Source organism: Mesocricetus auratus, unplaced genomic scaffold (assembly GCF_017639785.1).
Source record: "Mesocricetus auratus isolate SY011 unplaced genomic scaffold, BCM_Maur_2.0 Super-Scaffold_100029, whole genome shotgun sequence".
Taxonomy (NCBI): Eukaryota; Metazoa; Chordata; class Mammalia; order Rodentia; family Cricetidae; genus Mesocricetus; species Mesocricetus auratus.
In genome coordinates this window covers 18,624,497-18,648,545 of record NW_024429210.1, presented here as the reverse complement: position 1 = coordinate 18,648,545, position 24,049 = coordinate 18,624,497, and the positions used below count along the sequence as shown (strand labels likewise).

General features: G+C 41.2%; 1 protein-coding gene across 1 annotated transcript; it reads right to left on the bottom strand.

The window, feature by feature from the left end:
- Positions 1 to 840: 840 nt before the first annotated feature.
- Positions 841 to 1,837, bottom strand: LOC110340916 (enhancer of mRNA-decapping protein 3-like). Its single transcript, XM_040733188.1, has one exon. The coding sequence runs from the start codon at positions 1,835 to 1,837 to the stop codon at positions 1,151 to 1,153; it is 687 nt and encodes a 228-aa protein (XP_040589122.1). The 3' UTR covers positions 841 to 1,150.
- Positions 1,838 to 24,049: the final 22,212 nt, after the last annotated feature.

The following is a 24,049-nucleotide window of genomic DNA, read 5'->3' as shown; positions in this document are numbered from 1 at the left end:
TGCTAAGGCTCCAGGCATAGTCCTATCCTACTAGCCCGTAGGCCCCAAGTCCAGAATGATCCTGAGGATAATGCCCTAGGATCTGAACAATGTGATGCTCCCATGGTTGAGCCCCACCAGCAAGGTCATCCAGAACTGGGCTCATTTTTGGCACGTTTGAGACAGGATATTAGTCCCAAGTCTGCACACCTGGGGAGGGCAACTACAATAAAAGCCCAGGCATAAGAACTAGGGTGAGACCATGGCATGAAGGGAGGGGGACATGTAACCTATCCTAGGGCGGCTGCAGAAGACCATTTCCAGAGACAGGCAGAAGGGGAAACAAGGAATATTATTTATGGGCAAGGAAGAGGCAGGAAGTGATGGCCTACGACAGAAGCACCAAGGAGCCTCCTCTGGCTCAGCACCAAACTCCCCCAGGGTCTCCCCAATACTGAAAAGCTGCACCCTGAATGTCTGGCCCCAACTAGGAGGTGGGCACTGTAGCATCACAGGCACAAAACCTCTGCTAAAGAAAACAGCACAGCAGCCAGCCCAGAATTTCACCACAGTCATCATCCCAATACATTCCCCAGGAAAAATTCCATCATATGTAGGGTCCAAAGCTTCTAAATGAACTTGGGTGGCACTGGGGGGAAGGCAGAGACAGCAATCTCAGGACATAAGGAGAGCACAGGTCTGCCTTCTGGATAGCTCCATGCAGCCTGATCTACATGATTAGAGTAAGGGTGAGCTGGCTGGCTGCAGGGCCAGAGGAAGCATGGGAAAGACAAAGCCTTCTGAAACAGTGGGTAGAGACCCCAATAGGACCTGGCCCATCCCACAAGGTGCCAGCCCATGCCCGGTGGCTGTAAACCTTAAACAGTCTTAGAGCTGCCTATGTCTGTAAATAAAGCCCCACTTGAATGGAGACATGGTACGATAGAAAGATGCTTGGAGCCACTGGTCTACCCCTGACATGCATGCCAGTGGGAAAGCCTTCCCTGATTAAGGAAAGGGTAGCAGACAAGTTTTAAGTATGTTTTGTCCTCTCACAGAAGAAACAAATCCAAAAGGTAATCTACAAGGTCCACAAAGCTTCACATCCTTATGTCGGGTTTGGCAGCAGGAGTAGTGCAGGGGAATACAGGGTCCAGCTGCCTGAAGCCCCTTAGGCAGAGTGCAGGGGAATGACAAACTTGCAGCCAAAGGGTGAATGGTAGTTGATGCCAACCTCCTGGAAGACCTGATGGGGAATGCCAATGTCACACAAATAGACTTGGCCTGCATGCTCCCCTAGTGGCAGAGGCAGGCCCAGTGCCAAGGACCATTTGGCATCGGTGCCCTGCTCAACTTCATGCACAGGAGGGTCTATGCTGAGCACTGGTGCCCGGTTCTGGTTAGCCCAAGCCACAGCTGCCTTGTACCAGGGCTGATCCCGCAAGAAGGCGTTCTCCGGGCAATCCAGGCAGTTGATAACCAGGTCCACAGGGCTAGTAGGGAGATCTCTTAGGCTAGACATTTGTTGACCTTGGGTCTTGCTGAAGAGAGACAGTTCATTGGTGATAGACTCCAGCATCTTGACAAAGTTGGGCAGGAAAAGGATGACTTGCACATTCTGGTTGGCTAGGTGCCTCCCACAACTGATACCCTGAGCCCCTTTCACATGGGGCCCACACAGCAGGGCTACTGTAGGCCTCTGGTGGACATTCTTAGGATTCAACCTGTTGGGTCTTCCAAGGAGAGTCAGTGCCATCTGGTTGGCACACACACCGGTCATCTCAAGTCTCCGCTCTAAGGTCAGCCCATGCTTCTCAGCCACAGACAACAGCTTAGGATAAGGAAGACAATATATCATCCAAATGTTGGACCTCACTGACCTCCTTCTCCACCCAGGCCTTGTTTCTAATAGTGTATTCAGCCATGAATTCAACCATTGCTGAGCTTAGCTTTCACAATCCAGCTGTTTCTTAGCAGCAGCTGTGACTGGGAGCTAAGCTTTCAGTACATGGATTTTCTGGGGACATTTCATATCTAAACCACAGCACTGAGTCATCTGGGCCTGAATCATCTGGTACAGGCATCAAACACTCACTGTTGGGCCCTTCAAGGAACTGAGGAGTTATAATTGGGAGAGACAGCACTTGTGAGCGGCTAGGACTGGTGTGAGCATAGCTGACCTTCTTGCTTCCATTTTGATGAGAGGCAAATTTAAAAACAAAAATTTTCCCATAATTTAAAATTCAATATATTTTCATTCTTTTCCAACAAAATAAAAACAAATTCAGAGTTCAACTTGCATGTATTAACATGTTCTTCTTTTTTACAATAAGTCTTTTCCTTTGGTAAGTGATTTAATGTTCACTGAAATGGCTCAGGGTAGGAATTAAAAGGGAGGTGAGAAGACATATCCAGGAAGGATAGATTGGAAGCCTGAGGGTGAACAGACTGATTACTGCCTGTGTCAGTACTAAAGGACAAGGCTCAGGTAATCACTCTTGCTGGAGTCAGATTAGGAGCTAGAACAGAACTGTGCAGGCCTCTGTGTGTCCACAGGAGATGCGGAGGCTTCACTCATTGGGGCTGATTCGCTTACAGCCACAGGCAGAGCCTCTGAATATCACCCAGAACTAACTTCCATTGCAGATGCTACAGTAAAGTCATTTGTGTTCCCAGCCATCTGCAAACTGAAGGCAGTGAACCCCAAGTTTCCTTTGAGAAGTTGACATGGACCTCAGTGTAAAGTGATCACTGAGAGTTTGACCTTACTGAAGACAAAACAAAATGGAAAAACTGTAAATTATCCCAAATCACAAGGAAAGTCTATTAGCTTAGTGCTACCCGACACCTTTTTTCACCCTTGGGCAGTAACTAACAGTTTAAAGGTGATTCTGAATCACTAAGAAAAGGTCAAATTTATTAGCATATCTTGTTTAGATTTGGTGTGTGTGTGTGTGTGTGTGTCAGTTTTTAAACTTATTAGAAAGCATTTCCATGGGACTAGTATTCATAAGTATTCAGTTACATGAAAATACAAGCTGTGCAATGCTTTATCGTTTTAACTGTCAATAAAGAAAACACTACATATTGAAGGCAAAATAAAATGAGGAGACCTCAGTGAAATGTAGGCCCTCTGTCTCCCAGGACCAGTGACCCCTCACCGCTGGACTGGAGTTGCCTTGTGGATACCAACTGCAAGACAAAGCTGGGTCTTGCAGACATTCTGTAGTCCTGACTGCTGGCACAGAGCCATCACAAGCTTCAGTGTGGCCCCAAGGGGTGCATATATTAATGAAGAAACACAATCCATGCTCCAAAATGGCTTATTTAAAATGCAAAGGGTAACAAGAGAGCTACATCTGGGGGAAGCACAGCTCTCAGGAACAGGAATGTAACCCAGAGTCTTGGTTAAAGCTGCTTGCTCTTGAACTAATTAGTTGGGGGTTGAATTCAGCATGAGAAGTCAGAATGTGGTTATGAGTGAAGAAGAGCGGAGTTTTTTCTTTTAGGTAATACCCTGCCACTTCAGAATGCAGTAGCAGGCAGCTCATGAGACTCATCCAGCTCAATGATATCATAAAATTACATAAAAAAACCACCATGGCTGATTGAAGCAGGATTGCAGGCATGTAATTAGGGCCAGATGCCTGATAAAAGGCAGTTATGTCTGCGTTGGTGGTGATCTCTTTGTAATAAGATATTGGCACATTTGTCATTAAGGGAAAATAAAGATGAATGAATAACGCAGAATTCAGTGGAATAGTCAGTAAAAACCGCTCCTACCATGTATGAAACCCTATCCTTATCTAGCATTTATATGCTATTCTTTTCTTTCAAATCTTTTCTGTTTTTCTAAGTTGGGAGGCTTGTGGGAAAATTATACATAAAAGAAAGAAGCCAAAGGCTTAAAAAAAGTTACTTGCTTTTGTTTTACTTTGTGAGTCTTTAAGAAAGTTGTATGGTTATAATAAAGTCCTATTTACTACTGAAGCTGTCTCTTATAGGATGTGAGTCCTTGACAGAGCATGCCTGCATGCAGTGTTACTTTACTTCTTAACAGGCCTGAGCTGGATTCTAAAAGTTCATGCCTAATTAGCTGTGTAAACAAATTTGGAATTTAGGGAATTTTTCTATGTCATAGAGGCTCCCTTCCCCTCCCTTCCCCCTCCCTTCCTGCCACCCCCTCCCTCCCCCTCCTCTCCCCCTCCCTTTCTACATCCCTCCCCCTCCCTCCCCCTCCCCTCTCTCTTCCTTCCTGCCACCCCCTCCCTCTCTCCCTCCCTCCCTCTCTCCCCCTCCCTCTCCCTCCCTTACCCTCTCTCCCCTCCCTCCCCCTCCCTCTATTAGATGCATTGCCCACACCCTAAATCTGGAATGAATACCATGTAGTGGCTTTCTCTTGGAGCTGGCACTGCACACCCTCTGTAAATTCTACTACAGCATTGGGGTTGAGAAGGGGGAGGGCTATTTCAGAGAAAGTGCTACTGCCCACAAAGTGCCAGCAACAGGTTCTCCGGCATTGCCTGGATAAAAACCAGCTGTTATGTAAGATTGCTGTGCCCAGATCCCTGCCAACCTTGAGGATTCTGAAGATGAGATGCCCTCCTAGTCAGCTGCAGAATGAAAGGGGTGGCAGAGATGGTGCCAACTCAAGGATTTGAAGGAAAACGCACCAATTGGGTATGGGCACCCAGGGCAGGCAGCACTCACCTCAGCATGGGGCTACAGTCCCTTTGAAGCTACTTAGGCACAGGGCAGGTCACCTGCAGGGGCCTCATCTTCTCTGGCTGACACTTAAATGGCAGGCTCAATTGATACTGTTCCAGGGGCCCCGCTGGGTGTTTCTAATCTGGTGTTTTAATTAATGTTTTTATTGTACTTCAGCCCAGAGGCTGTTTCAACAGACCGGCATATATTTAGATGTCTCTGAATAAATAAATGTAAAACAAAGAAAACTGACTCTGCTGGAATCATGAGGATTGTTCCAGACTTGAAAGATAGTGTCTGCCTGAAATTAAGCCCTTAACAGCATGGATGGTCAGAAGCCTACCCGGTGTCACAGAGGTCAAACATCAGGTGCCATTCCATGACTGCTCAGGTCTAAAAGTCTGCTGTCTGGGTCTTAAGGTGCTTGGAGACATTAGAACTGTGTCAAGTTTGACGTTTATAAAAAATTAACAAATGAATAGTAGGGAACAGTTGCTTGGACCTGGGTAGATCTCCTGTTGCCAGATAGAAGAGGACATTGGAATGGGCTGGTGTCTCTGTCCCCCATATTTTTTCTCTAGTTTGACCTTTCCTTTAAGAGGAGTGTGCATATCTCTGAAGCACTGGCAGTCAAGTGTGTGTGTGTGTGTGTGTGTGTGTGTGTGTGTGTGTGTGTGTGTGTGTGTGCCTGAGTGCACGTGAGTGTGTATTATTCATTTCCCTGGGCAGGGCTCATGGAACATCTTCTTTGTGGTAACATTTGGAACATCTTCTTTGGTCACTCTTTACCTTATATTTTCGAGACAGTGTCTCCTACAAACTTGGAGCTTTTGCATAGTGAGTCCCCAGACTTCCTATCTCAGTCTTTAGTGCTGGGCTTATAGGTGTCTGCTAGGACAGGTGAGGCTTGGGACTCAAGTTCAAGTCCTCACGCTTTCAAGGGAAGCTCTTTTCCTAGCTTTGCAGGAATTTTATCCAACTTAGCAAATACGGAGCACGTTTTCATTCGAGCAGGAGCTGGACTTGTATAAGGGGATGGCGTGTCTATACGCATTGGGAAATACATCTTTAAGACACATATCTTGCTTTTGAACATGCGCTGTATTTGGAGTAGGTGAAAACATACTGTTTTTGCCAGGGTATCAGCAAGTTGATTTGTAATAGTAGAGGAGGCCTGGTCCTGGGCAGATGAGCAAAGTTCTGGAATCTCTTTTCTATTAGTACTTTTTAGCTGTCTTTCCTTAATAGTGGCACCTATTTATTTACTGATTTCTTCCCTGTTCTCAATCTCAACTTCAAAGGGCCCTAAATGAGCTGTTCTTGATTCCACTGATTATGGCCTTAAAACACCGCTGATACCTGGAACACACGCCAAAATCAATGAAAAGTAACAGGGTGACTGCATGCTGGAGCTGAGGCTGAGGCCAAGGCTCTTTCAGGACTCCTCTTCTGTATGCAAGCATGCGTGTGTATTCGTGAGAAGTTACCTGTTTATATGGCACTAGTTCCTTGGTTTCAAGAACCCACTAATTTTTAAAGATAAACTATAGGATTAACCACAGCATTTATAATTAAAAAAGAGAATAAGGAAAATTATCATATTAAAGTACATGTTAATTTTAGGTCATGCCATGGTTTCAGAAACAGTAAAATGTGGAAATCATGTAAATAAACTGTAATATGTATATTGCCCAAAACAATTTGCATCACAGCAGAGGATACTTTTAAAATCAAAGTCCTGGGCTGGAGAGATGGCCCAGGTGTAAGGACAGTTTTCTGCTCTACTTGAGGGCATGGGTTCTGTTCCCAATTTCCATATCAGATGGCTCACAACTGCCTGTAACTCCAGTTCCAGGGCATCCAAAACTCTCTTCTAGCTTCTTCAGGCACCCCCACACAAGAGGAGCACATAAAATTATTGAGGAACACACACACACACACACACACACACACACACATCTTTAAAATCAAACATTGCAAAAATTTCAAAAATTCAATGGGTGTTGTACTAGGGCAGGGTTATGCATCCTGGCACTATTGACATTTGTGGCAGGATGGTTCCTTGTTGTGGGCACCTGTGTGTGTGTGGTAGGATCTTCAGCAACTTTCTGGACTCTATTTACTAGATGCTGGCAACATTTGTGTCACCCTCACCTTCTACGCAAACAATGACAACCAACATTATTGCTATATCCTGCCAAGTGTGCTCTGAGAGGTGATAAAATTATCCCTGATCACTTCTGACTGACTTAGGGCCAGTCGGATGGTGGGATAGATGTTTGGGGAATCACTTGTATCACTAAAAGCTCAATTATATGGAACGGACTCTGTCCTGACTGACTTAATTTGAGATATACTGATGGCTGGGTTTCTGGCCTAAGTAAACACACTATAGGGATGAATTTGCAAGAATGGTTCCTGAAGCAACAAGTGATGGACCATTTGAAGAACTACTGCCATTGCCTTCATCTGGTGGCTGGATACAACTTCTGATGAATGAGACTTGATATGTCATTTGCCGGGGAAGAATGATCTAATACTAGCTTGTTTTTTAATTAATTAATTTAAAATAGTTTTTTTTATATCCCAATCCCAGTATCCTCCCTCCCTCCTCTCCCCTCTCTCCCCTCCTTCCCCCGTCTCACCTCCCATCTGCTCCTGAGAAAGGGTAAGCACTCCTTTAGGATGTCAATTAAGCCTGTCCCATCACCTCGTTGAGGCAGGACCAAGACAATCTCCCACTCTGCCATGTCTAGGCTGAGCAAGGTAACTCTCCATAGAGAATGAGCTCCACAAAGCCAGTTTATACATTATAGTTAGATCTTGGCCCCACTGCCAGTGGCTTCATATACTGCCCAAACCACACCACTGTCACCTGCATTAGTTCTGTCCTATGCTGGTTCCCCAGTTGACAGTGTGGATTCAGTGATCTCTGGTCAGTGACTAGCTCTGGTCAGTTGATTCTGTGGGTTTCCCCTTCATGGTCTTGACTCCTTTGTTCATATTATTGCTCCTCCCTCACTTAGATTATACTCCAGGAGCTTGCCTAATGGTGAGTTATAGATCTCTGCATCTGTTTTCATCTATTTCTGCAAGAGGGTTCTCGCTTCTCTGGGGTTTTGGATTGTAGGCTTGTTATAATTTGCTTTATGTCTGGTATTCACTTATGAGTGAGTACATACTATATTTGTCTTTTTGGATCTAGGTTACCTCACTCAGGATGTTTTTTTTCTAGTTCTGTTCATTTGCTTGCCAATTTAAATATGTCATTGTTTCTTACCACTGAGTAGTACTCCATTGTGTAAATCTACCACAATTTCTTTATCCATTCTTTGGTTGAGAGGCATCTAGGTTGTTCCCAAGTTCTGGCTATTATGAATAAGGCTGCTATGAACATAGCTGAGCAAATGCCCTTGTGGTGTGAGTGTGCCTCCTTTGAGCATATGGCCCAAAGTGGCATTGCAAAGTCTTAGGGTAGATTGATTCATAATTTTCTGAGAAACTGTCATACCGATTTTCATAGTGGCTATACAAGTTTGCATTCCCACCAGAAATGGAGGAGTGTTCCTATTACTCCACACCCTTCCCAGCATAAGCTGTCATCAGTGGTTTTTGTCTTAGCCATTCTGATTGGTGTAAGATGACATCTTAGAGTTGTTTTTATTTTCATTTCCCCGATGACTAAGGATATTGAGCTTAAGTGTCTTCTGACCATTTGAGAGTCTTGCATTGAGAATTCCCTGTTTAGATCTGTATCCCATTTTTTAATTGGATTATTTGGTAGTTTGATGTCTAGTTTCTTGATTTTTTTGTATATTTTGGAGATCTTCCCTCTGTTAGATGTGAGGTTAGTGAAGATCTTTTCCCACTCTGTAGGGAGCCATTTTGTCTTGTTCATCATGTTCTTTGCTTTACAGAAGCTTTTTAGTTTCAGGAGTTCCCATTTATTAATTGTTTCTTTCAGTTCCTGTGCTATTGGTGTTATATTTAGGAAGAGGTCTCCTGTACCAATCTGTTCAAGGGTACTTCCATTTTCTCTACAAGGGAGTTCAGTGTGACTGCAGTTATGTTGAGCTCTTTGATCAATTTGGACTAAAGTTCTATGCATGGCAATAGATAGGGATCTATCTGCAACCTTGTACATGTCAGTATCCAGTTATGCCATCACCATTTGTTGAAGATGCTTTCTTTTTTACGTTGTATAATTTTAGCTTCTTTGTCAAAAACCAGGTGTTGCTAGGTGTGTGGATTAATATAAGGGTCTTCAATTAGATTTTATTGGTCTACCTGTCTGATTTGTGCCAATACCAAGTTGTTTTCATTACTATAGCTGTATAGTAGAGCTTGAAGTCAGGGACGGTGATGCCTCTGGAAGTTCCTTTATTGTACAGGGTTGTTTTGGTTATCCTGGGTTTTTTAGTTTTCCATATAGAGTTGAGTATTGTTCTTTCAAGCTCTGTGAAGAATTGTGCTGGGATTTTGATGTGGATTGCATTGAATCTGTAGATTGCTTTTGGTAGGGTTACCATTTTTACTATGTTAATCCTATCTGTCCATGAGCATGGGAAATCCTCCCATTTTCTGATAACATCTTCAGATTTGTTCTTCAATGACTTAAAATTCCTGTCATACAGGTCTTTCACTTGTTTGGTTAGAGATACCCCAAGACATTTTCTGTTATTTCTGACTATTATAAAGGGTGATATTTCTCTGATTTTTTTTCTCAACCTGTTTGTCATCTGTATATAGGAAGGTTACTGATTTTTTTGCGTTAATCTTGTATCCTACCACATTACTGAAGGTGTTTATCAGCTATAGGAGTTTCCTGATAGAATTTTGGGGGTCACTTATGTATGCTGTCATATCATCAGCAAATAGAAAAAGTTTGACTTCTTCCTTTCTAGTTTGTATCTCCTTGATCTCCTTTTGTTGTCTTATTGCTCTAGCTAGGACTTCAAGTACTACCTTGAATAGATGTGGAGCTAATGGACAGCCTTGTCTTGTTCCTGATTTTGGTGGAATCATTTTGAGTTTCTCTCCATTTAGCTTGATGTTGGCTTGCTGCATATTGCCTTTATTATGTTTAAGAATGTCCCTTTGTTCCCTGATCTCTCTAGGATCTTTATCATGTTGGTTTTTGTTGAAGGCTTTTTCAGCGTCTAATGAGATGATCATGTGGTTTTTTTTCTTTCAGTTTGCTTATATGATGGATTACACTGACAGATTTTCATATGTTGAACCATCTCTGCATCTCTGGGATGAAGCTTAGTTGATCATGGCAGATGATGTTTCTATCTATTCTTAGATTTAGTTTGTTCATAATTTATTGAGTATTTTTGCATCAATGTTCATGAGGCAGATTTGTAACGTTTAGCCTTCCTGTCTGCCTGGTTCCTGTTGCTGCTTTCAGCCCACAAATAACACAGAAGACACTATATTAATTATGAAGCTGTTGGCCGTTTGCTTGGTTCTTATTGGCTAGCTCTGGTTTGATTATTAATCCATAATTGCTAATATATAGTTTATAAGAACTTATCTTTTTGAAGATGCACTCCTGATTGCCTGTTTCTCGGGAGATCACGTGTCGAGAACTCTTCTCACTACAATTCCCAGAATCCTCCTAGACTCCTAGTCCCACCTATCTTGTTTCCCTATTGGCCACCAGTGCTTTATTCAAACCAATCAGACACATATTTACAAAATGGCTTCTCCCAATGGAGATTGGTCTGGAATTCTCTTTCTTAGTTGCATCTTTGTGTGGTTTGGGTATCAGTGTAACTGTAGCCTCATAAAAAGGGTTTGGTAATGTTCCTTCTGTTTCCATTATGTAGAACACTTTCAAGAATATAGGTATTAGATCTTCTTTGAAACTGTTAGAATTCTGTGCTGAAACCATCTAGATGGTCCTTGGCTTTTTTTTCTTGTTGGGAGCCTTTTGATGACTGTTTCTACTTCCTTAGAGGTTGTAGGTCTATTTAATTGTTTATCTGGTCTTGATTTAATTTTAGTATGTGGTACTTACGCAGGAAATTGTCTATTTCCTTTAAATTTTCCAATTTTGTGGTGTACATGTTTTTGAAGTATGATCTGATGATTCTCTGGATTTCCTCAGTGTCTCTTGTTTTGTTCCCCTTTTCATTTCTGTTAATTTGGATATTCTTTCTATTCCTTTTGGTTAGTTTTGATAAAGGTTTGTCTGCCTTGTTGCTTTTCTCAAAGAACCAACTCTTTGTCTCATTAGTTTTTGTGTGTGTATGTGTTGTTTTCTTTGTTTCTATTTTATTGAGGTTAGCGCTAACTTTGAGTATTTCAAACCATCTACTCTTCCTGGCTGAGTTTGATCTTTCTAGAGCTTTCAGTTGTTCTGTTAATTCACTAGTGTGGGATTTTTCCAGATTCTTTTTTGTTTGTTTGTTTTTTTGAGACAGGGTTTCTCTGTATTGCTTTGGAGCCCATCTTGGAACTCACTCTGTAGACCAGGCTGACCTTGAACTCACAGGGATCTGCCTGCCTCTGTCTCCCAAGTGCTGGAATTAAAGGTGTGTGCCACCAACACCTGGCTTCCAGATTCTTTATGTAGGCATTTAGTGCTATGAACTTTCCTGTTAGCACTGCTTTCATTGTGTCCCATATGTTTGGGTATGTTGTGTGATCTTTTTCTGTGAAATTTAGGAAGTCTTTAATTTCTTTCTTAACCCAGTGGTTATTCAGTTGAGCATTGTTCTATTTCCATGTATTTGTGGACTTTCTGAAACTGTTGTTGTTGAATTCTAATTTTAAGCCATGCTGATCTGACAAGATACATTGGGTTATTATTATTTTTTGTGTCTCTTGGGGGTTTCTTTATTACTAAATTTTTGAGAAGGTTCCATGCTGTGCTGAGAAGAAGGTATATTCTTTGGTGTTTGAGTGGAATGTTCTATAGATGTCTGTTAAGTCCATTTGAGTCACAATGTCTGTTAGTTCCCTTATTTCTTTGTTAAACTTCTGTCTGGCAGACCTGTGCATTGGTGAGAGTGGGGTGCTGAAGTCTCCCATAATTAGTGTTGGGTGCTTGATTTATGATTTGAATTTTAGTAATGTTTCTTTTACAAATGTGTGAGCCCTTGTGTTTGAGGCATAGATGTTCAGAATTGAGATTTCCTCTTGCTGAATTTTTCCTGTGATGAATATGAAATGACTTTATCTCTTTTGATTGATTTTGGTTTGAAGTCTATTTTTTGTTAGATATTAGGATAGCTACACCAGCTTGTTTCTTAGGACCAGTTGATTGATTGATTGTGAGCCTAGCCTTTAATGGCTGAGCCACATCTCCAGTCCAGGACCAGTTGATCGAAAAAAATTTTTTCAACCCTTTACTCTGAGGTAATGTGTTTCTTTAAGGTTGAGGTGTGCTTCTTGTATGTAGCAGAAGGATGGATTCTGTTGTAACACCACGAATTCCAGTGGTGCTATATTGCTCTCTGTGTTGTTGACTGTAGTCTTGCTTTGTTGTCTACCCATCTTTTTCTCTAATAGGTACATGTGAAGCCTGTGCTTCAGGGTGTTCCTTTTCCTCCAATTGGTTTAGCTAGAAACTGTATTCCAGTGATTTGATTGCTCCTCCAGGTGGAAGCAGTTCCAAGTCCCTGGTGTTTGCTCCACTAGGTGCAGATGGGGCCACAGCTCTGGCGATTGCTTCTCTAGGTGGAGGCAGGGTCACAGTTCCTCTATATAAATGTGGGGCTGAGGTTCTGGTGGTCACTGCAGCAGCAGGGTATCTCTTATGGAGAAACATCAGTGGATGCTGGTTGGGGAACAAGTGCTCTTTCCCAGAGGAACTTAAGATAGCTTCTGGAAGTCACTGCTGGAAGCCACTGTTGTCATCTTTCTCAGTGGTCACTTGCTGCTCCTAGAGGCTCAGGTCTCTCTCTCTCTCTCTCTCTCTCTCTCTCTCTCTCTCTCTCTCTCTCTCTCTCTACACACACACACTCCTAGTGGCTCGGGCCTCTCTTCCCAGCTTCTTTATTCACTGTACTGTTCTGAATTCCAGTTACAAAACAGTGTTTGATGGTAAAGCCTGTTCACTATCAGACCATGAGGAGAGTCTGTAGTTTACTACTGTCTGTGTATAAGAATCTCCAGCCAAGCACAGGTGTATGCATCTATAATCCAGATGTTCTGGCACAGAAGTAGAAGGTCTTGAATTGAGGCCAGTCCAGGGTATAATATTTTGTCAAAAAGAACCCCCTCAAAAAAAAAAAAAACAAAGAAAGTGAAAGAGAGAGACAGAGGCAGAGACAGAGACAGAGAAAGAGAAAACAAGAGGAAGAGATTGGAGTAGATTCTAAACAAGTCCATTTGAAGTATTTTCTTCAGTCAATGACCTATTCTGGGTAACTACTGCTGCCAAAGTGTCTTTCCAGTCACCCATGTACATCTTTGAAAACATTGAGTTACATCAATTTTCCTTTTGCTCGATTGCCTTGTTGTGCTTTATTACCATTTTTTCCACACCTCTTCTCTTACTCCTCCCACATACAGATTTTCTTGGGACTTGAAGACATACACTTCATTCATACTTTGCTGTTTAGGCTGTGATGTGGAATGTCTTTCTGGTGAGATGTTAGGTGTCTTCTAAGACATCCAGATGTCACCACTGGTGATTTTGGTTTACTGTGTGGATTTGGGACTGGGATTTGATCATTGAACAATATTTTTTCTATTTAGAAGACTAGAGTATCAATTAGTATATAATTACATTGTCTGATTTGAAGTAGATATTGATAAGTAGCCTCAGTTACAAGGAGTTAAGAATTAAACTGTACCTTTTGTCTTTGGAGCTGAGGCATCCTTCAAATTTAAAAAGTGGTGACTATAGTTGGGCTTGAAATAAGAAAAATTTACTTACCTAATATATTTTTTCTTTTACTTCATTGCCAAAAATCTACTAATTATTAATTTGGCTTAGAGTATGAAAACTTTGAATTAGCCAATATTTTTAGGTAAAATATGTCACCTACCATTTAATGCTGGGCTTCCACATAAAACACACAGAAAATTCAATTTGAGTTTCAAATAAACAATGAGCAATTTTGATATAGATATGCACTAGATTGTTCAGTATACTGTGTTTACTTATTCTAAGAAAATTTAACTGGTTGGCCCATATTTGGTAGTTTAGTATGAATGAATAACCCTGTCAATAGTTAACTACTTGAGATTTTATTTCTTGAGAGGGACAGAAGATTTAAGAACACATAGATAATTTCTCCTGAGAGGAATAAAGATGAGCAAATTGGGTTATGCTCTGAAAGGAAAGGACAAGTGGAAAAAAGCAAACCCCAGATTGGTTTTTGTTAGTGGTCACTGTTCCCTGGGCATGTAAATCGAGTACTGATGTGAAGACGAAGCTGTGGCTTTTCTGAAAATGTGGTCACTTTGCTACACCCTTTGGATCTGGTCCCAGCACAGGCTTTAATTGCCCAGGCTAAATAAGCTGAGCTTGGAGGTAAGCAGAGAGATGAGCAGGGCCGGCACTAGATACCTTGGAGCCTTGTAATCTTGCTTACACAACCTCCAGATTCCATGGTTCTTGGCTTCGGTTCAGCTGGGCACAATTTCAATGCACATCTATGGAGACCATGTCACAACAAAAAACAAAGCAATGTAGCTGTGAGTTGTACTAACAGCTTGAAAAAGCAAGTCAACAGACATGAGGCTGCTCCGGGAGCCCCTCCCTGGGACTCAGCCTCTGGCCCAAAGGGAGTTACTATGCTTCCTTTTGGACATATAGTCAGTCTGGCTTGCTCTTTGTGACCTGTAGTAGTCTACTTCAAATAGTTTCACTTTTAATTTTTTGTTTTATTTTTGCGGTGAGTAGAACCCCTTTTGCTTTATTGTTGACAACATTAGCTCTTCCTGAGGTGCAGAATAGTTCATTGTGCATACAAAGTTTTCTATGAGCTAGTTTCCTTCCTTGCTCGTGCACTGTGAACCCAGGACATAGGCACATCTGTTCATAGGTGTTTACTACTGCTAGTCACAAATGCATTGATCAAGATTTTCTGAAAGTTTCAACTGCCTTAGTGAGAATGGAGAGTAAGGAAGATTTTATGTGCTTTGTAGTGTCTTCTATGACATTTTGTTGGCAAAGTTTTGCTCTTTATAGGAAACACACTAACATGTACAAACCAAGGCTGGTAGTATCTTTTTCGTTATTGACCTAAAGGGAGACTTCTGCAAGGATGTTAAGCAGGCCAGAGGGCCTAGCATATGTGGATTGGGGTTTTGCCAATATCAGGAACCTCTTGTGCTCATATATTTTTATCAAAGATTTTATTTATGTTCCAGTAACCAGGGAGTCTGGGTGAGCACATTGTGTGAAAGTCAGTAAAAAGAAGGGAAATAAAAAATCCTGAGAAGGCTCTTCCAAGTACCTCACTGTGATTTCTTTAACAAATCTAAAGTGTGTTTTATTTTGTATCTGAAATCTTTTCATTTAATTTACACATATTCTTGGATGTTTATATTTTATCTAAAAAACTGTGCCTTCATATCTAGTGCATTTTGACAAAAACTGCAATACTATCTCATTTTCCTTAGTTTTCTTTGGTTGTATTTTTTTACACCAAACTCTGACTCAAATCCCTGTCTATCTCAATTGACATTTGCTTCTAGAGTTTAATTTTTTTCATTTTCTTTATTTATCTCAGCACATTTTCCCACTATCTCCTTTCTATTTCTCTAATTTCTAGATCTTCATGGGGAGTTTTTTTCCCAAGTCTCCATAAGTCTAGATTTCCCTATATCATGGACACTCTAGTGAGAAATATGGAGTATCTGAAGATATCATGATTTCATGAAGAAACAGAGACCCCTGGGACAGATGGACAAGGTAAACCCTTTGTACACATTTAGATTCTCCAACTTGAGCTGAAAAATGGACAAGAGTATTCCCAAAATCCAATGGACATTGAGAGGTCATTCCCCTTAGAGGGATACTCTCTCAGCCCAGACACACGGGGGAGGGATAAGGTCCTGCCCCAAATGATATGGCAGACTTTGTTGATCCCACATTGAAGGTCTCACCCTTTCCTATGGAGCCAAAGAGGAATGGGATGGGGGTCGGTGTGGGGGATGGGAGGGTGGGAGGGAGAGGATATAAAATAATATTGTTTCTAATTTAAATAAAAAAGAAAGAGTATTCCCAAATCATAAAAAGGTTTAACCCTTTTCTAGAGAGTTCAGATGGTAGAAGGTCCACATATCACCTGAAAGCAGATTATATTTCAAAAGAAAGAGTAACTTTGGAGAGATTAATTCTTTTTTTCCATTTTTTATTTAAATTAGAAACAAGGTTCCTTCACACGTCAGTACCAGCTCTCTCCCCCTCCCCTCCTCAATTCTTAATCCATGTAATAGAACTTCCTTTAGGAAATCTTGGCTCTTCTAGACAGTGCGGTGTGCTAACTCTTTCCTGGGGAATAAGAGTCAACTGAAAGCAATAGTAATCATGAGATCCTGTTGTGAGGATTTCCTTTCCAGTGAAGAAGTTCTACCTCTATGGAATGATGCCCAAGTGAGAGCTACTGACAAGGGAGTTTGCAAAGCTGTTTGTAACAAGCAATGCATGGTTAAGTTCAACTCCTGTTATTCTACAGGAATAAATAATAAGACATTGAGCTATTCATTTATTTCACAGTAACTGCTCTATTCCAGGTACATTGTTCAACAGAGATGATCGTTGGTGAGCAAAGTCAGAGATGGAACTCCTATTTCTTGGAGTAAGATATAGGCTAGGGGGAAAGATAGACGGCTATCACATAACCACCCAAATATATTAAAATTACATCAACAATAAGTACTCCAAATAAAAGTACATAAAACTATTAGAATGTGTATTAGGTGAGTTGCACAGAGTTGTGAGGGGAAAGGAGGCCAAATAAAGAGGAGGAGTTAGTCGGTTGGAGAATGGAGTTGTGAGCAGTTCCCAGTGTCAGTGCTAAAGCTCCCCATGGAGGGATGGAAAGGGGGGCTTTGGGGTGAAGGGAGGCAGACAGATCCTCCAGAAGTACAAAGGTCAGGACACGGACGACTTTGCTTTTAACAGGAATCATTCAGAATGCTTTGGGAAGAGATCAGGCCATATGTTAAAAGTGTTTAATTTTGGTATAATAAGCATCATATAAATTATTAAATGATCCTAAATATTATAGTTTTATAAGGTGACTGCATACCTTGGGGAAGAATCTTCACAGGCTAATACAAATTACACCCTAAACAAATTTCCTGGAAGGTTGTGAGGCTCAGTAGAAGTGGAAGTAATGGGTATATTGAAGATAGGCTGCTAAATAAATATATTTTAATATTGTAAATTGTGGGAACCATAAAGAATCATCACAGGGAAAAACACAGCACGTGAAGAGATACTTTTTGGTAGGAATTACATAGCATTATATTATACTTTTGCTATAATGAATTTAGTATAGAGTTATTCTTAAAACCAGTAAATGATTGTTAAAGCATGATAGAAGATATAGCAATGCAGTACAAAAGAAATGTGCAAATGACGTATTGCATGTAAATCAAACAGGATATTCACCCTGTTTCTATTGGCAGCACTGGGGATAAAAACGGGAGTGCTGATGTTCTGTTTATGATCTAACAAATAAAGCTTGCTTGAAGATCAGAGTGCAAAGCTAACCACAGCCATAGAGGCCAGGCAGTGGCTATACACACCTTTAATCCCAGCACTCTGGAGACAGAGGCAGGTGGATCTCTGTTAGTTCAAGGCCATCCTGGGGGTACATGAAATTTATCCAGTCTAAAAGAGAAACAGTGCCCACACAAAGGTGATCTTAGCACTTGGGATCCCATGCCTTTAATCCCAGCACTAGGGAGGAACATAGGCAAGGAGGAGACAAGAGCTCATTGCAGTCTGAGTAATACTGAGGAGCAGTGCAGTTGGGAGCAATCTGAGGGTAGGATCACCCCTTTGGTCTGAGCATTGGCAGGGTTGAGGACTTGCTTCTCCGATCTTAAGCTTTCACCCCAATATCTGTCTTTGGGTTTTTATTGCTCATGTGGTTATCCGGGGCTTTGAACATGGTAGGTAAGAACTCAACTGTGCATTTCACATTTTAAACAAGAAATGTTGGTCCACCCTTTGCCTTCTTTGCAACGTAATATTTTTATTAGTTCTTTGCAACATGTTTTGATGACATTCATCATGCCCTTCTCCAGCTCTTCTTCAGTTCACCCGCCCCGTTCCTTATTCACCCAACTTTGTGGTTTTATTTTGTTTTAAATCCTTCAAGATCAGTTTGTGCTGCCAAAATATTCTCAGAGTTGTGGTCTTCTACCAGAGAGTGGTTGACTTACCAGGAGCTACACTCAGAGAAACTGTCTCTCCTGTCCCAGCAGCTGACAGATGCCAGTAACTCTACAGCTTGGTGTGGGAGTATGTGCCTGATTCCTCCCTTCTTGCTGCAATTTGGTCTGGCTTAATCTTGCAAGGTTTTGTACATGCTGTCACAGCTGCTGTGAGTTCATTGTGCGGCTGCTCTGATGCATTCTGAAGACAGTATTTTTGTAGTCATTCACCTTCTCTCTCTCTCCCACTCATCCTATCCCCTCTTCAGAAATGAGCTCTGAGCCATGGGAAGAGGTTACGGTATGTATGTTCCTCAGAGGCCTGAGCATCCTGTAGCCTCATAGTCTCATACTGTGGCCTTCTGTGTTAAGCACCATCTACCGTGGATAGAAGCTTCTCAGGTGACTATGAGAAATGCTGTGATCTATGCAAGTATAGTGACAAGCAGAAGTCAGTTTAGTACTATGTCCATTTAGAAATGTAATAGTAGTAGGTTTTCCCCTAAGACCTATACTGCCTGTCTACCCATAGGTTCTTATTCTCATAATGGTGCCAGGTATGAGTTTTGTCCCTTGGTGCAGTACTAGATCCAATCAGAAAGTAACTGATTACTCCCTTGATGTTTATGCCACTATTGCACCAATGGGAATGTCTTTCTAGGCCATTCATTAATTTAGCTTGAAGAGTCCATAGTTAGGCTCTGAGTGATGATTACTTTTCTCCTCCAGTAGCTTACAAAGCACCTTCTTCTCCTCCTCCTTTGAGTTTTTGAGACAGGGTTTCTTTGTGTAACACTGGCTGTCCTGGAACTCACTTTGTAGGCTTGGCTGGCCTTTAACTTAGTGATCCACCTGCCTCTGCCTCCTGAGTGCTGGGATTAAAGATGTGTGCCACCATGCCAAACTTGCATAGCACCTTCTAGCACTAGGAAAACTAGCTAATCAGTAGGGATAAAGCTTTCAGGTTTTTAACAGCTTGATTTTACAGTGTTTTAAGACTCAATAGGGTTTTACTCTAAAATAGGGCAACAATTCCCCTTCTAGACATCAGAGACTAACAAATAAGAAACCCAGTGCCAAATTATTCTTTTGGAGCTGTTGGTCAGTGAATGCCATAGATCTCTAGACATTATAGACTGTTGCCATTTGTTATGGTTACCTCTGATAACTTATTTGTTCATCTATGATATCCAGTAGGGGAATTGCTGCCCCATTGTAGAGCAACTCAATTTTAACTTTCTCCCTCTCTCTTGTGTGTGTGTTAGTGGGTTTCCATATAGCTTTTTCGAAGGTCCCTCTCTGTACCCCCTTCTCTATCTCATCCTTCCTTCTACTCCCCATCTCCAGAATAACCCTTCCTGTCCCATTATTTCCTTTTAACACTTTATACCAGTGCATTCTATCTCCCTTCCCTTGAGCATCCCTCCCATGGCCCATTAGTAGTTTCTTGGTGCTACTGGATATTCCAAATGAAATACATATATCTCAAAATTCAATACTAACATCCACTGATTAGAGAAAACTTGCAAAATTTGTCTTTCTGGGTCTGGGTTACCTCATTCAGAATGCTTGTCTTTTAACACTATCCATTTACCTGCAAATTTTCTTTCTTTAACATTTGAGTAATATTCTGTTGTATAATTCTTCATATTGTGGGAACCTGTGTAAGAAAGCTGTGAACTTGCTATGAACTCACTGTGAGCTATGGATGGGGTAGAGTGCAGAATGCTCTTATACAAGGTGACCTTCTAGAAAGAACTGCATGAACTAAGATAGGTGAACACACTTGAAAGCAAGGGCATGAAGGGGTTGCCCTGGCATGTCCATATTATTTCTGATGGAAAGGCAAAGCCCTGGGAGGAATATTCTTGGCCCTTTGCACATGACCAAAAATGGTAATACATAACACCAGGTGTACTCTCTCACTGTGTTTGCTTAAGCTAGCTGTAAACATCACCTCATGTTTTGCTTGCTTTAATAATAAAGAAGAGAAGTTCTTTGTTTACATTACTCTTGAACTCAAAAGCCTGGAGTCCCTCTGCAGGTCTTTGGATTATAACCTCCCATCCTTGAGACTCAGCCTTGCTGGCCACGGGGTGGTTGGCACCACATTTCCATTATCCATTCATCAGTTGATGAACATCTAGGTTGTTTCCATTTCCTGAAGCAGAAGTGAACATGGATGAGCATGTATCACTATAGTAGAAGATGGAGTCCTTTGCATTACCATGTCTGGCATTAGTTGCGAGATTTTTATTTAATTACTGCTTTTATGTCACTGGATTCCATGGTCTGTTTAAATTATTTGCTTTGTCTTGATTTAACTTAGGTAGGTTGTATATCTAAAAATAATTCATTCATTTCTTTTAGATTTTCCAATTTGGTAGAATATAGGGTTTTTTTTGTTTGTTTTAAAGATAGGATGTAACTATGCAGCCTTGGATGGCCTGAAACTCACTGTGTAGACTAGGCTGGCCTTCAACTCATAGAAATCCACCTGTCTCTTTCTCTGGAGTGTTAGAATTAAAGGCATGTGCCACCACACCCTGTTGCGTGTAGACTTTTGATTCTCTCAATTTCCTCAATGTCTGTTGTACCATCTTCTTTTTCTTCTTTATAGCATTAATTTGGACCATCTCTTTCTTTGGCTAGATTGGCTAAAGATTTGCCCATCAGGTTAATAATTTCAAGACACCAACTTTTTGTTTCATTTTTATTTCATATTAATTTCATTTTTATATTGTTTCTGTTTTGATTTCATTCATGCAGCCATGATTTTGATTATTTCTTCCTATTTACTCTTTTCAGGTGGTGATTACTTTTATTTTTCTAGGGCTGTCAGAGGCATACTTCGTTTATGAATTAGAGGTCACTCCAGCTTTTTGACATAGGCACATGGGGCTGTGAACCTCCCTCTATGCGTGCTTCACTATGTACCACAGATTTTGGTATGTTGTATTCTCATTTTCATTCAATTCTAGGATTTAAAGTTTTCCTTCTTGATTTATTTCTCCACTTAGTTTTGGTCCAGTATTGTGTTGTTTAGGTTCCTTAAATTTCTGTGCTGTCTGCCTTTTCTTTTGTTGTTTATAACCAGCTTTAATACATAGTGGTTAGATAGAATGCAGGATGTGATTTCAATTTCTATGTACTTTTGATCATGTTTATTACTACTATTTTGAAATTGTTGTCTTGTATGTTACCTGAGTTACTTTTCTTGGAGGATGTTACTATGAAAGTACTAATTTTTGCTGAAGACATGTTGTTCAGGTTATTTGTGTTGGTCTATTTGTGATGGGACCTAGGCATCTAGACTTAGATCATTGAAATGTTTCTTGGTATGGTTATATTTTCTCTCTTTTGTTTAGTATCTGAAGCTTTTTTTCCTGTTACCTCGACTTGTTGGATGGTTGGGCTTATGGCTGCTTTTGAGAGATGCATGTTTTCCAGATGGGGTATAAGGAGTAGTCTGAGCTCAGCTTAGTTTAAGTGAGGTTTCACATTCCAGTAACAGATTTTCTTTAGTTACAGAATTCCCAACATCAATCTTCAGAAGTCTGGGGAATATATTCAGGACTTTTCTGACAGGATTGGTGATGCAAGTCAAGGATTCACACCAATAGTGGAGGGCTAGAGGGTGTCCAGGGGCAGTCAGTACAAGGCAGGTGCAGGGTACCTGGACTTCAGGTGAATCTCTGGGGTATGCAGAGCTGCCAGTGTAGTGTAGTAACACTCCTTGTGGAGAGCTATTCTAGTGTAGTGGGGATGGGTGTAGTCTGGTGTCTGCCTGTAGATGAACGCAGTGGAGATGAGAGGGATGAGTAGAGGAAGTTGTAGAAGAGTCTAGGGATAGAGACAAGCCAGGGCCCTCAGGAGGAGGGTATGGGCAGCACAAGTAGGCACTCCCTACTCTATGAGGGTAATGTGTGGAAAGGGCATGATCTTGTTTTCTTGGTTTTGTCATTGTGACTCCATAAGATTTTTACATTAAGAATACTTTGACTTTTTTCTGCTATTACCAAAAATCATAAAAATTATGATCAGTAGTGTTCTAGATGGTGCTGTTAACTTTATGGAGCATTGACTCATCTGAAATTACTCAACTGGGTAATTGTACCTTCTAAGTTGGTCTGTGGACATGTTGGTGAGAAATTGATAGAGGAGTGCCTGGCCCACTACTAGCAGTATTGTTTCCTGGACACAGGTCCTGGGTTGTATAAAAAAGATAGTTGAGCACGAACCCAGGAAATCTAGCAAGCAGCATCCTTCCATGGTTCCTGCTTTGAGTTCCTGACCTGACTTCCATCAGTGATGGATTGTAAAATGGAAGTGCAAGCCAACCATTTCCTCCCACATTGCATTTGGTAGTGGTGTTAGTCACAGAAACAGAAAAGAAACCAGAACATCTAATATTTATTGAGTGATAGACAGGTGCTAAGCTCTGTTCCAGATCCTTTTATGTATATATCTTATAACACAGTGATTTGATAAATGCACTATTATAGTCCTGCTTTCATATGGGGAAAATTGAATAGCAGTGAAGCAGTATGATTCAGCAACCTGATCAAAGTGATTCATTGATGTGGACAATTAGTTCATGAAATAAAATGTGATTAGAAATATTCAAATACTTCTATAGACCAATACTTAGTGACAAGACCTGTATATTCTTATAAGAAACAAAACAACACAACACAGCACCAAGACCCCCTCACACTATTGCAATGATTGCTTTCATCTCAATGATTTCTGTGAATCTGTTTAAATTGCTTACATTCTCTTGATTTAAGGTGTGTCTGGAAAACCATTGACTTATTCTAGATTTTTCTAATTTTTTGAATATTTTCAAGATTTCATTGGAATGTGGGGTAACTCCCCCTTTATCTTCCAATCTTACTACTTTGAGTTTTCTGTCTCTGTCTTTTTCTGGGTTGATTTGGTTGTGGGTTTGTAAATCTTGTTTTTTTTTCTTGAAGGAACCAACTTTTTGATTGATTCTATGTATTCTTCTTTTAGTCCCCATCCTGGATTTTATTCTTCCTTCCTCCCTCCCTCCCTCCCTCCCTCTCTCCCTCCCTCCCTCCCTCCCTCCCTTCCTTCCTTCCTTCCTTCCTTCCTTCCTTCCTTCCTTCCTTTCTGTGCACTGTTTTGAGGTTTGGATTGCTCTTGTTTTTCTCAGACCTTCAGGTACATTGTTAGATTATTTGATATCTTTCAGATATTGTGTGTGTATGTGTGTCTGTGATACATGTATATGTTCATGAACATGTTCACACATGAACACATACATGTATCACAGAGGTTAACAACTGGTATCTTTCTAATTGCTTTCCTTTTTTTGAGACAGAGGTCCTCCCTAAACCTGAACATTTCATATAGACTGGCTGGCCAGTGCGTGCCTATCTCTCTCCTTTACGTGCTGGACTTACAAGCACATATCACTACATCCTATTACATTTTTTAAATGTGGGTTCTGGGGATCCAAATTCAAGTCCTCATGTTTGAGCAGCAAGTACTTTGCCCACTGATTTTCATAGCCCTTAGTTATTTTTGTGCATCCATATAAATGATGTGTGTGTGTGTGTGTGAGTGTGTGTGTGTGTGTGTGTGAACATGAGCACATGCTGCAGTACTAATTTGGTGGTCAAAATGTGGCTTTGAATTTTAGTACTCACTTTTCATCTTGTTTGAAGTAGGGACTCTGGTGACGTCTGCCTCATATGCCAGCAAGCCAGGAGCAAGCTGCTGTATGGACTTCAGGGTATTCTCCCCGGCAGAAATTTATGTGGGTTTTGGGGACTCAAACTCATGTCCTTTTTCTTGCATAGTAAATGCTTTTGCTTTCACCCCGTTTTTTAGAGTTTTTTAAAAATTTAAATTAGAAACAAACTTGCTTCATATATCAATCCCAGCTCCCTCTCCCTCCCCTCCTCCCTTCCCCCCTCCAGCCCTCCAACCCTCCACACAATCCCCACTTTTCTCCCCAGAGAGAGTGAGGCCCTCCATGGGG

What these genes read in the sequence shown, in the direction of transcription:
- LOC110340916 (XM_040733188.1), bottom strand. Translation starts at nt 1,837, where the DNA reads ATGATATATTGTCTTCCTTATCCTAAGCTGTTGTCTGTGGCTGAGAAG.